Raw genomic sequence first — 13,529 nt, 5'->3', positions numbered from 1 at the left:
TTTGCCGTGAGACTGGGACGACATCTCCGAAATCATCGAAACACTTTTGCAAAGAGGCTGTATCTTGACAAACCGACCAGACACATGAAGATTAAACCACTACATTCTCGGCTAAAAAAATATTAAAACGGTATTTGGTAACACACAAACAGGGTTTTTCAAAGCTCAGTTCTGTTAGCTTCCACATGCCGGTTGTGTGCTAGAAACAATGGCCACCAGGCCAAAGCAATGGTTTTGACTCGATCAGCGTTAACCCCGCCCCCTGAGTTTGATGGGTGAGGCTGACAGATAAAATTATTTCATGATGAGAGCCAGGCGTCAGGACTGCCAAAATGAAATAAATAAATATATCATTAAATAATTAATTAAATGTGTCAATAATTAATTAAATGTGAAATACATAAATAATTAATTAAATATGTCAATAATTAATTAATTAAATGTGTCAATAATTAATTAAAACGTGAAATACATAAATAATTAATTAAATGTGTCAATAATTAATTAATTACATATATCATAACTATTTATTTAATTAATTAATTCCAATTTTAATTAATTATTGCCACATTTAATTAATTATTTAATGGTGTATTTAATTAATTCATTATGGCAGTCCTGGCGTTCCATAGTTTTCATGCCAAGGAGTGGGTGTTTAACAAAATAGTCACCTCCTTAGAGGGATGCAGTGTCATCGCGGGGGGTCAGAACTAACCCCCCTGCCGGTACAGAAGCATCTCTGGTATAATCTTTTAATAACGTGAAGAATCCCCAGAGTTTAAATCTTAAGAATTACTACAGTCGGATGTTTTTTTGTGATTCTGTACAAAATGTGCACTGCGGATTGCGTCATTTATGAATGGCGAGTTGGGTGAAAAAAAGCCACGTGAAGCAGAGCTCCTTCAGATTGGGCAATGAAGCCTTCGTAGTCTTGTGTCCCTCTCCGATTGGTTGTGATGGGAAGTGGGCGGGCCTCGGCCTACCAGGGGTCGGGGTGTATTTTCACGCTGGAGGAGTGGAGCTGCGCTTGTCAGAGACAGAAAGAGGAACTGGTGTGCAGTCTGCGGCTTGTCGTGGTTTCAGGGATGCTTCACATCGAGGAGCAGTGACGACCCGAGCACAGGAGCCCCGCAGCGCGTCGCTTCAGGTCATCCCAGCGACCAGAGCCCGAGTTTAAAGCAGCCAGTGTTCGTGAATGGAGCAGCAGCAGCGGGGTCTCTGTAGCGTCACCGCCTTCCAGTGTGCAAGCCGCGGGGCCGGGGTCTCCAGCGGCCAGTCCTCCATGCGTCTGTGCATCACCTCCACGGCCGGCAGCCCGGTGGAGCTGACCGTCCCCCGGGGGGAGACCGTGGAGGCCCTGAAAGCGCGCATCTCCCAGAAACTCAGACTGCACACGGACAGGATCGTACTCCTGCATAAAGACAGGTGAGTTGTTGCTTTACCCTGCATGCTGTGCACTTCCGGGAGTTTAGGTAAAGCAATTACGTTTAATCCGCGTATTTGATGCGTATGTGGGGTTTCTCCCCCCGGTTTGACCCATTAAAGCTGATTTATGTATTATAAATTAGGCACCTGACTGCAGGGACGCTCCTGGACCAGGGTGTAACAGATGGCAGCAAACTGACTCTGGTCCCAGTCATCGAAGCTGGTTTACTGGTACGTAAACTAATGCACATCTTAGACTGGCTGTTCTGTAACTTTGACGCACACATATAATCAGACTGTTTATTATATTGTGCCGCACAGTGCTCGACTACCAGGGCTGAAAGGACTGTTATGGATGTGTTGGAAAGTTTAACAGAAGTCCAGGTGAGCGTTTTAATTCTTTCTCACTGTATGCTTGAAGTAAACACTAGAAACTACCGTTTGCATGTAATAATATTGCTATTATATTATTGCATGCACCCATTTCATTAAATACAGCTTATTAGTTCTCGGTCGGACTCTATTTTGCCTTCCAACCTGTCTTGATTCTTCACGGCAGGAAACTCAGAGACTTTGGTTTATATTAACATCATAGCCCCACACAGATACATCCATGAACTGAATCTCCTGTCCACCACATCCTAAAGGTGCTCTACTGGTTCTAAAGGTGCCTGTGGAGGCCATTAGAGAGCAGTTCAAGAAACCAGAATGAGATCATTTCAGCTTTGATGTGTTATCCTGCTGGAAGCAGCCATCAGAACACGCTACACTGGTAGTTATAAAGGGATGGACATGGTCAGCAACAATACTCAGGTAGACTGTTGTGTTTTAAGGGTGCTCAGCTGATAATAAGGGGGCACAAAGTCGTTGCCCCACCAGCAGCCTGAACTATTAACACAAGGCAGGATGGATCCACGTTTTCCTGTAGTTTGCACCTAATTCCTTCTGTAACTGCTGAATGTCTTCTGTTGTCCAGTCTTGGTGAGCCCGTGTGATCTGTAGCCTCAGTTTCCTGTTTTTAGCTGACAGGAGAGCCACCCAGTGTGGTTTTCTGTTACCGTAGCCCATCTACTTCAAGGTTCGACGTGTTGTGCTTTCAGAGCCTATCTTCTGCATACCTTGGTTGTAACAAGTGGTTATTTGAGTTCCTGTTGCCTTCCTATCAGCTTGACGCAGTAAACAAGGCTTCTTTTTTTTTGCCTTTCCTTCCTTCCGCACTCTGATGCTCGTCTTGACCATGCCGACATGCCTAAATGTGTTAAGTCGCTGTCGAGTGATTGTCTGATTACATATTTGCATTAACAAGTCGCAGAACAGGTGTGCCTAACAAAGTGGCTGGTGGGTGTACAGTCTATGGTAGAAACCGGTTGAATGCATGAATGAGGCAGAGAAACGTATTAAAAACCCTTTAAAAAAATCAATCAATAATTACTCGTCTAAAGACCAAGTTTGGAGGTGCATAGTTTTGGCTACACACACGTCATTCAGCCTGTAATTATCAGGATTTCCATCTTACTTTTACTTTTTATTTCAGTATTACTGTACTCGTAAAATGAGGACTGACCTGTACACATATAGAGTCCTAATAATAGCACAAAAACAACTGCACTTTTCTTTTCTGTACTGAACACAAGCAGCAAACATTCACAGACAGTCAGGGTGGAGAAATGTAATCCTATCTATTTATTATTACAATATTACAGTTTAGGAAAGAAGGGGTGGGGGTGAGACTTCAGGGGGAGGAATGCTGGAGCCGTTACCTGTTCCTCTTTCTACCCCCCAGTCCCTTCTTTACTTCCCTTTTTTCTTTTATTATTTTTGTCTTTATCATCACAGCTGTTTCTCATACTTGCTGTCTTTTCTCACAATATGCTGATATCTTTGTCCATCTGTTCTCTTCCTTCTTCTTCATGACGTGTCGCTTCTTCGCTTTCTCTTTATTTATCATTTTCTCTTTCTCCTTTTGAACTTTCTTTTCCATCCTTTCCGGATCCTCTGCGTTGCAGCAGTATATTTTACATTCTAGTAAACTTTGAGCCACTTCCAACAAGTCTTTAATATGAAGTTTTAAAAAAAATAAATAACTTTAGACAGCGTATCTGGCCTTCATCTTGCACCCGTCCACCTCTTCAAATAATTTCTCACGCTTCTCTTTTTCCACATCCTGCGCTGTCCTGCTCTATATTTCATCTTTGTGAGACAAGAGTTCACTTACTTTTCCCAGCCTGCGCTGTGAGTGATTGTTCAATAAAGATATATATTTTTATGTATCCTTTATTCAACCAGGTTAGGCCCACTGAGGTCAAAGATCCATTTTACAAGAGAGACTTTGCAACATAGATGCATAAAAACAAACATCGGATCCAATTAATAACATTAAAACATACATAGGTGAGATAACCTTCATCATTTTTGTAGTTACCAGAGGCAATAACCCACACAGACACACACACTACACAGTCTTTAAAGCTTTAATAAAGGTGTGCTGAAGCAAAGCGGCAGATTTGCTATTTAAATTTACATCTCTGTGTGGTAGATTCCTCTGTAATCAGAGGTTACGTCATTGAAGCCATTCAAATTGACCCACATGAGAAATTCATGGGAAACATCCATGAATTTCTCATGGTTTTCTTGGTTATCAGTGTATTGTGGTTTCAGATAACTGTGCTGTAAACTGATAGCACCGGGAGAAGAAGAGTGAAACTTTCCTGTCTGTCCCTGCAGATTAACGACTTCCTGTCTGGGCGCTCACCTCTGAACATTAACCTTGGAATCGGTGCCCACGTGATGTGTGTGGAGCTCCAGCTGTCGGCGCAGGACGTGAAGGAGCTGCTGCTGGACTCAAAGGCTCACGGCAGCAATGCGCAGACGGCCAGCAGCACGAACCACCCTCACTCTGCCTCGGCGTGGACCTCCACCACTGGACCTGCTACCACATCAGCTTCACAGGCCTCATCTGCAACTCCATTCTCTGTTGACTCTTTGTCCTCGTTTCAGTTTAACACTCAGGGAGCCAGAACTTCACTGAACTCACAAAACCCTTCGGTTCCATCCAGTAGCGTTCCTGCCACAAACTGCTGTAATCCCTCTTCTCTGCTTAATTCCCACTCTGAGCACGGATCTCCGCACGCTCCTTCTCCTCTTTTGCCCTGTGGTTCTCCACATCCGGGTTCTCCTTTGCGAGCGATTGCACCGGTCTGTTCAGCCGGTCCCATCGGCTCCAGCCCGGCACCCCTGAGCCCCACAGCAGCCTCGACCTTCACAGAGGTTAGCCACACACACTCTAACGCAGAAGTCATCCACGTTAACGCGTAACCGAATTTTCACAATAGTCTTTTTGAATTTAAATTAGTGAGAAAAGAATATTTTATTACTCAGACTTATTCCTTAAGGTGGATATTTGTCCCTTACAGAGTAATGCTGATGCTTCATCCACTGCACAGCTGCCCAATCCTCCAGGAGCTGTCATAGAGAGTTTCGTGAGACACTCACCTGGCATCTTCTCTGGGACTTTCTCTGGTACGTCTGATCTGGACACTGCTCAGCAGTTTTTGTTTGGTCTGATTAACATAAACCAGTGATGTTTCCTAGTGTTGCAACTATAAGGGCACTCTTTCTAATCTAATGACCTTTTGAATAGCTGTTTTTAGGAAAAGTAGAGAAAAAAGTAGTAATGACTCCTCTATCCTCTCAGGCACCCTGGCCCCTTGCAGTCAGAGCGGTTTCAGTCATCCTCGACGTGGTGTCGCCATTATTCTCCAGATCCTCAACGACCTCCTCAGAGCCGCCTACCACCACCAGGGGGCTCCAGTTCCTCATCCTCTACACCGCTGTCCTGCTCAAGGCGCTGAAGTCAGCCCGCTGCTCACAGCAGAAGAGCCCAGACCACCAGCGATGCAGAGGACAGAGCCCCTCTGCGGCGCTCCAGGTCAGCTCAAGCTAATATTATTTTGGAAACTCGGAGAGCATGTCATCATCACACGCATGTAAATGCATGCAAATACTGGAATAGTGTGCATTTTAGAAATCAGGACAGGGAAATGGAAACAAAAACAATAAAAAAGGAGACTGTTTATGGCCCCCAGGGAATAAAACGCGCTCGTGTTTCTGTGCTGCGTCATATTTAGTCACGCAGCACTTGTGCAGCAGTTACACGGGCCTGCGTGAGTATAAAGACTATTACAGTCTTAACAGGCGGTGTTAACGACAGCGCATCCACGAGCGTTTACGCTTCCTTATTAGGCTGCGATTCTCTCGTGCTGACGGGGTTTCTCGTGGATTTGTATGTTTGCATTAGAGCTGAAAATATGAGGAAATCAAGCAGAGCAGTTGCCTCGCAGCTTGTCTGTCAATCACTTCTACATAGTTAGGTGCTTTTCTTTCACCTCATAGCTGAGGAAACTTTGAGGGTTTTGACAGGTGGTGGAACAAGACGAAGCATCTGACAGCTGCAGCTTTAGAAAATTCAACTAGTCGTGTTTTTACTGCGTCAGAGAAACAAACTGATTCTGGGTCGGAGCTTCGGGAGGTCGTCTTGACCACGTCTGCGTGTTATTGGCTGATTGGATGTTTGCATTAATGAGCAGACATATAAATTAAGCCTGACAAAGTGGCTTTTGAGTGTATTTCTTATGACCAATGCAGTAATTAATGGCGGAGAGCACACCTTAACATTCACGTGTCTGACCCATTTCTTTCTTCTTCTCTGTAGGTGACGTAGCCCACGAGGGTCCCGTCGTGCACTCGTCCACAGAGGAGAATCAAACGCTGCACTGTAAGCTAGAGCACCTCCAGCTCCTGATGCACGAGAGGCGTCTACGCAGGAGGGCTTGCAAGACCTCGCGCCTCTCACAAGGCTCTCATCCGTACCAGAAGCGCCACCATCACCCCTAGTCTCTGAATGTAAAAAGACCCGCTCACTATGATAGATACCAGAGCTGACCTTGCCGTACAGGGCTACGGAAAAAAAATGAGCCTTTGTTAGTATTTTTCTACTATCTGAAACTATACGTCTAAATGTTGTGGCTTTTTCTGTGATGTGTAATCTGAGTCTGTCCTTCAGTGACTGCAGCTCCGGCTGTTGCAGTATGTAGCACGTGTCACATAGATTTCCCTGTTGGTGTTTTACTCTACGTACTCTGATGCCTTAACTGTACATGTTTTGAATGTAAGACTGTGTTTCGTTCCATGCAAGCAATGTTTCTTGAAAATATCTTATTTATGAAATAATAGGAAGCAAAAAAAATATGCAAATAATAAAGGGAAATAATACAAAATCTGAAAGCGTTTATGAGTGGAGCCTGTTCTTTTTAAATGAAGAATATAATGTTGCCTTCGTCTGTTAAACTGGATTTTTGTTGGGTTTTTTGGGGATAAAAATGTCTCAGCCTTATTCTACTGATCGTCCTTTCTGTTTGGTTGTCACAGCTGCTCTTGTATCTGTGATCAGGAGATATGTGTGGTGAAGATGAATGATCTACTTCTAGATTAAATGCTACGTGCTTTGTCTTGATGCGTGCTCAATCATCCAGGTGAGAACAACTGAACTGAATGCCGTTTATAAAGCTGGGAACACCTGCAGTCGGCACACTGGGTCAACAGAAGCAGCCTTCCAGGTTACTCTGTGACCTCTGTGCTTTGTCGCTTTTCATTATTAATAGCCGCATGAGTTTCAGAGAGGTGATGCCATCTCTCTTCGTGGAGCAGAGGTTTCAAGAAAATCTCAGTGATGCTGTAAAGCTGAGCATTACGATTTAAAATAAAACTGAAATATTGGTTCTCCTCGACAGTAACGCAGGAAGTAGAACGTGAGCACTGATGTGCAGCCAACCAAGACTCCTTACACTTCTTCCATGACAGCAACTGAACATTTCAAACTGTTTCGAGCGGGCCGTTAAAGACAAGCATAGCGTAGGGTCTAAAACGTGATGCTTGAGATACCAGAATTTGCGTGAATAACTATGTGACTTGTTAAAGCTATGACTGGAATCTTAAGAGGCACTCCAATGAGTACTTTGTGAAAAATGCCATAAATTGAAGCGTTCGCCTCTCTGTAGCCAGCGTGTCTGATGCTGAGCTCACAGGATGCAAATCACAGCGGCAGAACATGAAGCTGTTCGAGGTCAGCTGAAACATCTGTGCCTGCCTTCGCTGCTGACGTGCAGACAAACACGAAGCCTTGCTCGGGTGTAGCCTGTGTGATCTGCAAGCTGAGAAGCGTGTGGAAGCTCACTCGTTCGGCTATCAAACGACGATCAGCACACAGCTGGGGACTGCAGCGCGAATGCTGGCGTTGTTTTCGGTGCAGCTCTGTTGATCGTGATCACGGAGTGTGCAGCTGCAGCAGCAGCACGCCCGGCGCCACATATCAGACAGCACACGGCTGCTCGTCCTGAATCCTAAAGAGCGCCTGTGCTGCAGATTCGGCGCTACAGGCACAGTCGGCCATGATAGTGTAGCCTACACACTGCCTGCCCCGATGAATTCATTTTAGCGGTATCGATCCAATGATTTACAAGAAAGAGGATGAAACCCTTTCCCTGCACGCTGATCTATTCCTTGTAGCGCTGCAAGGACGTTGCAGATCAAAGCTATGGGTTTTCGAGCCTCCTACACAGACGTTCATTTCTCTCTCTTTGCCTCCCACACACACCATTCAAACACACTGCATCGCTTAGGCGTGCATGTGCAGATAAATCTTCCTCCCACACAGACAAACAGGACTTCGGCCCCACACACCTGACCGCCATCGTGACTCACGCAAACAAAGCACTCGAGGCGTGCAAAATAAACACAGTTGAATCATTTTCTCCGTTAACTACATATGAAAGCGACTTGCAGTTATGACTGGCATTCATCTGACTGCACTCAGTGGTTTTAATTGTGCTACCACGCTGTTATTTTACTGTGCTTGAAAACAAAGCATCTCTGGAATGATTATTAATCTGGTTTCTGTTTAAGGCACAAATATACGCGGATACTTTCAGTTTAATGTGTTTGGAGGCCACTGGCAGGAGGACATTTCTACATCTATATTTTTGGTTGCGAAGTCAAATCAGATACAAATTATTATTCAAATCAGAGTACGGTAATCTGTGCTGCTAGGAAAACTACTTGGAGATGAAAAAGCCCAGAAGTGACTGATGGGTTCAAGGGCATCAGGGATCGGCTCTGAGTACCTTGTTCTTTGCAGGGGGATACAGCTGCCAGGCAGGAGGACTTCGTGGATGTAGTGGAAGAGGAAATGCAGGTGAGCTGTCTGATAATGGAGAATGCTAAAGATAGATTGAGGCGGAGGCAAATGATCCGTTGTGGCGACCCCTAAAGGCAGCAGCCGAAAAACGAAGAGGAATTAAATGCGGCCCAACCTAAGAGCACTATGCTGCGTCACCCTAACACAAGATGGCGCTGTTGGCGGCTGTTCTAATGGTCTGCCGCCCAAACAGCAGTAGAAGAAGGAGTGAGTGCGCATTGCAGTGAAAAGCGGATCGCGCTCGTTCTTCTCCCTCATTCGACCTGCATCGCCGCTCCCAGTAACTTCCCTTACATCTCCGTGAGAGACAAAGGTAAACGCTTTCTCTTTGTTACGTGTTGTTTCTACACGTTGCAAGTTATAATCTTATTCATGCATCTATATTTGTAAAGTATGAAACGCATATTTTTTTCCAATGTGACCTCTTTCTATTGATTGAAACTATTTTTAACCGGCGTTTGATCGCTTTTTTTATTTGATCGTTTTAGAATGTTTTTTCGATGTGTAAATGCTATGGTGCACTTTGCAGAAATAGGTTAACCTATTTTTTCCCCCCATATTAATTGGGGTAGTTAGATAAGCTGCAAAATAAGGCAGCTGGCCACCCCTTGAGATGGCGCAAAGTAGCTCTTTGAAACAAAAGCGTGTAGCGCGGTGCTACAAAATGGCGCTGGAAGAAAAACCGCCAGCTAATCCGCTAACGAAACTGCGCCACGTTTTCAGGCCCCAGGCCTAGGGTGACTCCATTTTGACTTTTGTCGACGATCATCGATTAAATATGACGTAGCTTTAAGATAAATTCAGATTTCATGGTCTGTTAAACGTCGGGAGGTATGTAGGCCATTACTACGCAATCAGTGATCGCCATTTTATGAAACTGCTCCGGTGACCTACTTTCTCATTGCGGCTAACCCTAACCCGACTGTGCGTGTCGACGGTTTTTCGCCGACAAAGGGCCCCTTTTCAGTTTTAAGGATTTGTGGGGAGACTTTTTTTTTTTAAATTGCTTTCATTTTTTTGTAGCTATAACAAAAATGTCGGACGAGGGAAAATTATTCATCGGAGGTCTGAGCTTCGAGACCAACGAGGACTCTCTGGCTGCGGCTTTCGGCAAATACGGAACCATCGAAAAAGGTAATTAAACCTCTTTACCCCTCTTGAGTATATAGTTTAAAATTACTTCAGACATCAATATTTTACTAAATATGTGGCCTAATCGGAATTTCTCCCTGATTAGTGGACGTGATCAGAGACAAAGAAACCGGAAGATCTCGCGGGTTTGGCTTCGTGAAGTACGACAATGCAGAGGACGCTAAAGACGCACTGGACGCCATGAACGGAAAGGTAAAAATCACGCTACTCAATTTATAATCGAATTAAAAAATATTTATAGTTAATGTAATTGTATTTATACGTTTTTACATTTCCTGTTGTATTGCAGACGCTGGACGGACGTGCTATTCGGGTGGACGAAGCTGGAAAGGGAGGGCGCTCAAGAGGAGGTTTTGGCTCTGGCCCACGAGGAGGCAGATTTAGCGGCTCCAGAGGGAGAGGTGGGCGTGGTTATTCCCGAGGTGCGACGTGGGAATATTTTTAAAAAGTTGAACTTAAAGGTTTATTCTAACACTATCGAAATTAAAACTGCTTTGTTTGTAATAGGTGGATATGGTGGAGACAGAGGGTACGGAGACAGGAGTTATGGTGACAGAAGCTTTGGTGGTGGAGACAGGAGCTTTGGTGGCAGTGGATACAGGAGTGGAGGATATTCCTCAGGTGGCTACAGAGAAAACAGGTAAATAATCGGAGCTTAAAATTGTTTAATGCACTTTATTTTTACTGTATTTTAAATGCAAGTTTCTTGTTTATATAGGGGGCAGGGTGGATATGGTGAGCGTTCAGGATCTGGATCCTACCGCGATGGATACGACAGCTATGGTAAGCATCAATAATATGTATTTCAGGTATTTGGGTGCATTTATGTTGGGGCTGTCTGTACAAAATCTAAAGGAACACTGAAAGCACATCTCAGTAACTGGCATAGTCAAACTGCGCAGCACTCTAATTTTTAAATACCTGCTTTAAGTGGCGGGTTGAGATGCTGTACACTCCAACACTGTAAATTGAGATTTCACAGCCCCAACATGGGAAGCCTATCACCATGTATGCCCCTCAGTTTTGTGCTTAACTTGATGCCTCTTTCCAAACGGTTGCCAGATTTCTTTTGTGCCCTTCTCTGACAAAGAGGCTGGAAACCATTTGAACCACTTAAAGCAAACCCCGAATTTCACGTGTTCTCAAATTGCGAGGAAGGCAAGGACCCCCTTATGCAAAAAGAGGGAGGGTTGTTAGGCGGGTTGAAAGGGGAATATTTGTAAAACTCCAGTGTTCGAACTTGCAGTGTCTTTACCTCTGTGCCCACTTCTTATCCTCAGCTACACATGAGTAAACATCTCCCTGATTCAAGATCTTCACTTGGCTGGCTGTTTTTCAAAGATGCGCTCCTCAAGAAAAATGTCCACGTGTTTGCTGACCTTAGTTCTGTAGTTTTGTTGTAATAGTTCAGCATCTTTAAAAAGAAGAAAAATGTAGCAATGGGTTTTGGTCATTCCTTATAAAACCTGTTACAAATTGCAGTTAAAGAATCTTAACCATGCTTAATTGGACTCATTTCTCAAAGATCGTGCAACTAAAAGGCATCTGTAATCTGATACTGTAAAGTCCCATTTTTGGGGATCAAGACAGTTCTCAGTGTGGCTTTTCATTGAACAGCCACTACCATTGCTCTAAACTTTGTCCAGCACTTGAAGTGCTTCCTGATTTGATTCCTTTTCTTATATATTGCAATATCTGGGGCTTGTTTGTGTTCCTTATTTTCCCCCTCAGTCTCTGACTGACCTACCTCCTGCCAGGTTTTAAACTGAGAGGAAAGATATATGCTCATAAACAGACTTTTGGGAGACTTTATGCTAAATTCAAATTAATATTAAAAAAAGAGAAAAAAAACCTTAGTTTAACTGAGGCTCCTGTTTGTTCAATTTCCCAAAAGAGTGAATTCCTTTCAGACTGGTGAACTACACATCCGAAGTGGCCGGCTGTTCATGAAGTTGCAAATTGCAGCATGCTACAGTCTGTCCAAGGTATCTTCTGTGCTCTGCTCAACATCTGCATTTTTAATGTGCTGTAAAATGGACTAATCTTGTTTAAAGTGATCGAGAAATGTAACTTTGTTTCCCTAAAGCTTATATATATCTCAAACCGGGAACAGTTTTGTACTTTTTGTTCTTTGTATGATCAACTTTTTTTTGTCAGTTTGGCTTCATGGAGCCTATTAAACAAATTGTGGAAAATCATCATGATTGTTGCCTCTTAAAACAACCGCATGGGGACTAAAGCTGAGCGCTGTAGGCTCATTTTAATGTAATGCTGCGTGAGAACTAAATCATCTGCTTGATGCAATCAGATGGTGCCCATCTCTGGACTAAAGTCAACAATTTGGTAGGCTAGTCAAAGTTCTCAAAGCTTAAAAGGGAGGGGAGGGAAGGCTGTTACTGGGTATCTGTAAAGATCCACACAAGTTTAAAAGGGGGGGGGGGGAGAGCACAGTTGAATCAAGTGAATCCTGTACATGTTAAACGATCCATGAGCCGAATGTTGTACCTACTAAGTGTGCTGATCAAACAAAGTGGCATATGGGGGAAGTTGGTGCCTGGTCATGTTCATGCTTCATTACGTTCAAGAGAGGTCAAGAGCTCCTTCAGTATCCTACAAGTCCTTGGAGAGTGAAGTGTTGCGCCTACCAACAAGTGCTCCTCAGAGATGAAAGCTGCTCTTGCCTAGTCAAATGTGAAGAAAGTAGGCCAGTGCACGTGAGGTAAAAATCTCCTTTTGCTTTGCTCACATCCTTGAAACTAAGTTCTCATTGTTGCCATGAATACCTTCAAGTTAGCTGCTGTTTAGTCCTCTGCTTCAGATGTCTCCTACAAACATCACAAGTCCTCTTACCTGATTCTAAAGTCCATTGGGAGGTGGGGTTTCTGTCTGGGATATTAGTGCTCCACCTTGAGTCCACCAAAAAAATGCATTGGTCCTTTAAGTCGGGTAGTTTTGTGCTCAGTCCACTTTGGTCACTAGTCCACAAATTTGCTCCTGTAATGTCCACAAGCCCCAATTCATGTGTAAGGTGTCTAGACTGCATTCACTTTTCCTTTGTACCTTATGTGGTGAGTCATTAATACTGCATGCAGTTTGACTTCAAGCATCAGTTGGCAGGTTTAATCCACCCATTTCTCCTCCTCTAGACTGAAAACTGACTGGATGCCTCAGTGGGTCTCGTCACAGCTGAAGTAGCTGGATTTTTAGGCTGCAAGATCTCATGCAGTTGCTGTATCAGGTAAGTTGTAAAGCATGTTGTTACTCAAAGCTTTTGGTGGTTTTTTTTGTTTTGTTTTTTTGCTCAAAACTGGAATTTTGTCAGGCTAAATAAGATGTGTTTGTTTCAGGTCCAATGAGCAGTGGGGTGACTGTCAACACGAAGGAATCTCCCAAATTCCTGAAGCACATTTCCTGATGTTACAGTAAATGTCGCAAACTGGGAAAACAGCATTACAGAGCTGCAGTTGATAGACAAACCTGACTATGTAGTTTTGCTTTGGCTTGAAACGTGAATAAAATCTGACACAAGAACTTGCTGTGGTGTTTCTTTCTTTGTAAACACATGCCTGAGGATTTGCTTACTTTGAAACTCACATTGGCTTTTTATTTCTAAAGATATAGAGACATGTCAGAATGGTTTAAAGGTAGGAGGGGAAAGTAATGTAGTTGAGGAAATATTGTGTGCTTAAGTTTAATTGTC

At 43.8% G+C, this 13,529-nt stretch overlaps 2 protein-coding genes across 7 annotated transcripts; both read left to right on the top strand.

The window, feature by feature from the left end:
• Nucleotides 1-637: 637 nt before the first annotated feature.
• LOC147308548 (midnolin-A-like) lies at nucleotides 638-6,722 on the top strand. Its single transcript, XM_086273499.1, has 7 exons — nucleotides 638-1,425; nucleotides 1,569-1,656; nucleotides 1,747-1,809; nucleotides 4,150-4,692; nucleotides 4,839-4,944; nucleotides 5,120-5,353; nucleotides 6,137-6,722. The coding sequence occupies exons 1-7, from the start codon at nucleotides 1,196-1,198 to the stop codon at nucleotides 6,316-6,318; spliced, it is 1,446 nt and encodes a 481-aa protein (XP_086129625.1). The 5' UTR covers nucleotides 638-1,195; the 3' UTR covers nucleotides 6,319-6,722.
• Nucleotides 6,723-8,832: 2,110 nt separating this feature from the next.
• On the top strand, nucleotides 8,833-13,360 carry cirbpa (cold inducible RNA binding protein a). 6 transcript variants are annotated; one of them, XR_015126249.1, is made up of 8 exons: nucleotides 8,833-8,990; nucleotides 9,701-9,811; nucleotides 9,915-10,021; nucleotides 10,119-10,251; nucleotides 10,337-10,469; nucleotides 10,548-10,612; nucleotides 12,976-13,067; nucleotides 13,177-13,360. XR_015126249.1 is itself a non-coding variant. In XM_086273505.1 (7 exons), the coding sequence occupies exons 2-7, from the start codon at nucleotides 9,712-9,714 to the stop codon at nucleotides 11,121-11,123; spliced, it is 531 nt and encodes a 176-aa protein (XP_086129631.1). In that variant the 5' UTR covers nucleotides 8,833-8,990; nucleotides 9,701-9,711; the 3' UTR covers nucleotides 11,124-12,027. The 6 variants fall into 6 exon arrangements, 5 of the variants coding, with proteins under 5 accessions (XP_086129631.1, XP_086129628.1, XP_086129629.1 ...); XM_086273505.1 differs by lacking the exons at nucleotides 12,976-13,067; nucleotides 13,177-13,360 and adding an exon at nucleotides 11,110-12,027 and having other exon boundaries at nucleotides 10,119-10,230; XM_086273502.1 differs by lacking the exons at nucleotides 12,976-13,067; nucleotides 13,177-13,360 and adding an exon at nucleotides 11,740-12,027.
• Nucleotides 13,361-13,529: the final 169 nt, after the last annotated feature.

Source organism: Aulonocara sp. 'chitande type north' Nkhata Bay, linkage group LG18, assembly GCF_057382095.1.
Source record: "Aulonocara sp. 'chitande type north' Nkhata Bay isolate Kocher_YH1m ecotype deep benthic linkage group LG18, A_spYH_male_GT1.1, whole genome shotgun sequence".
NCBI classification, from domain to species: domain Eukaryota; kingdom Metazoa; phylum Chordata; class Actinopteri; order Cichliformes; family Cichlidae; genus Aulonocara; species Aulonocara sp. 'chitande type north' Nkhata Bay.
Note: the sequence above shows the minus strand (reverse complement) of the source record. Positions and strands in the feature narration are given on the sequence as shown.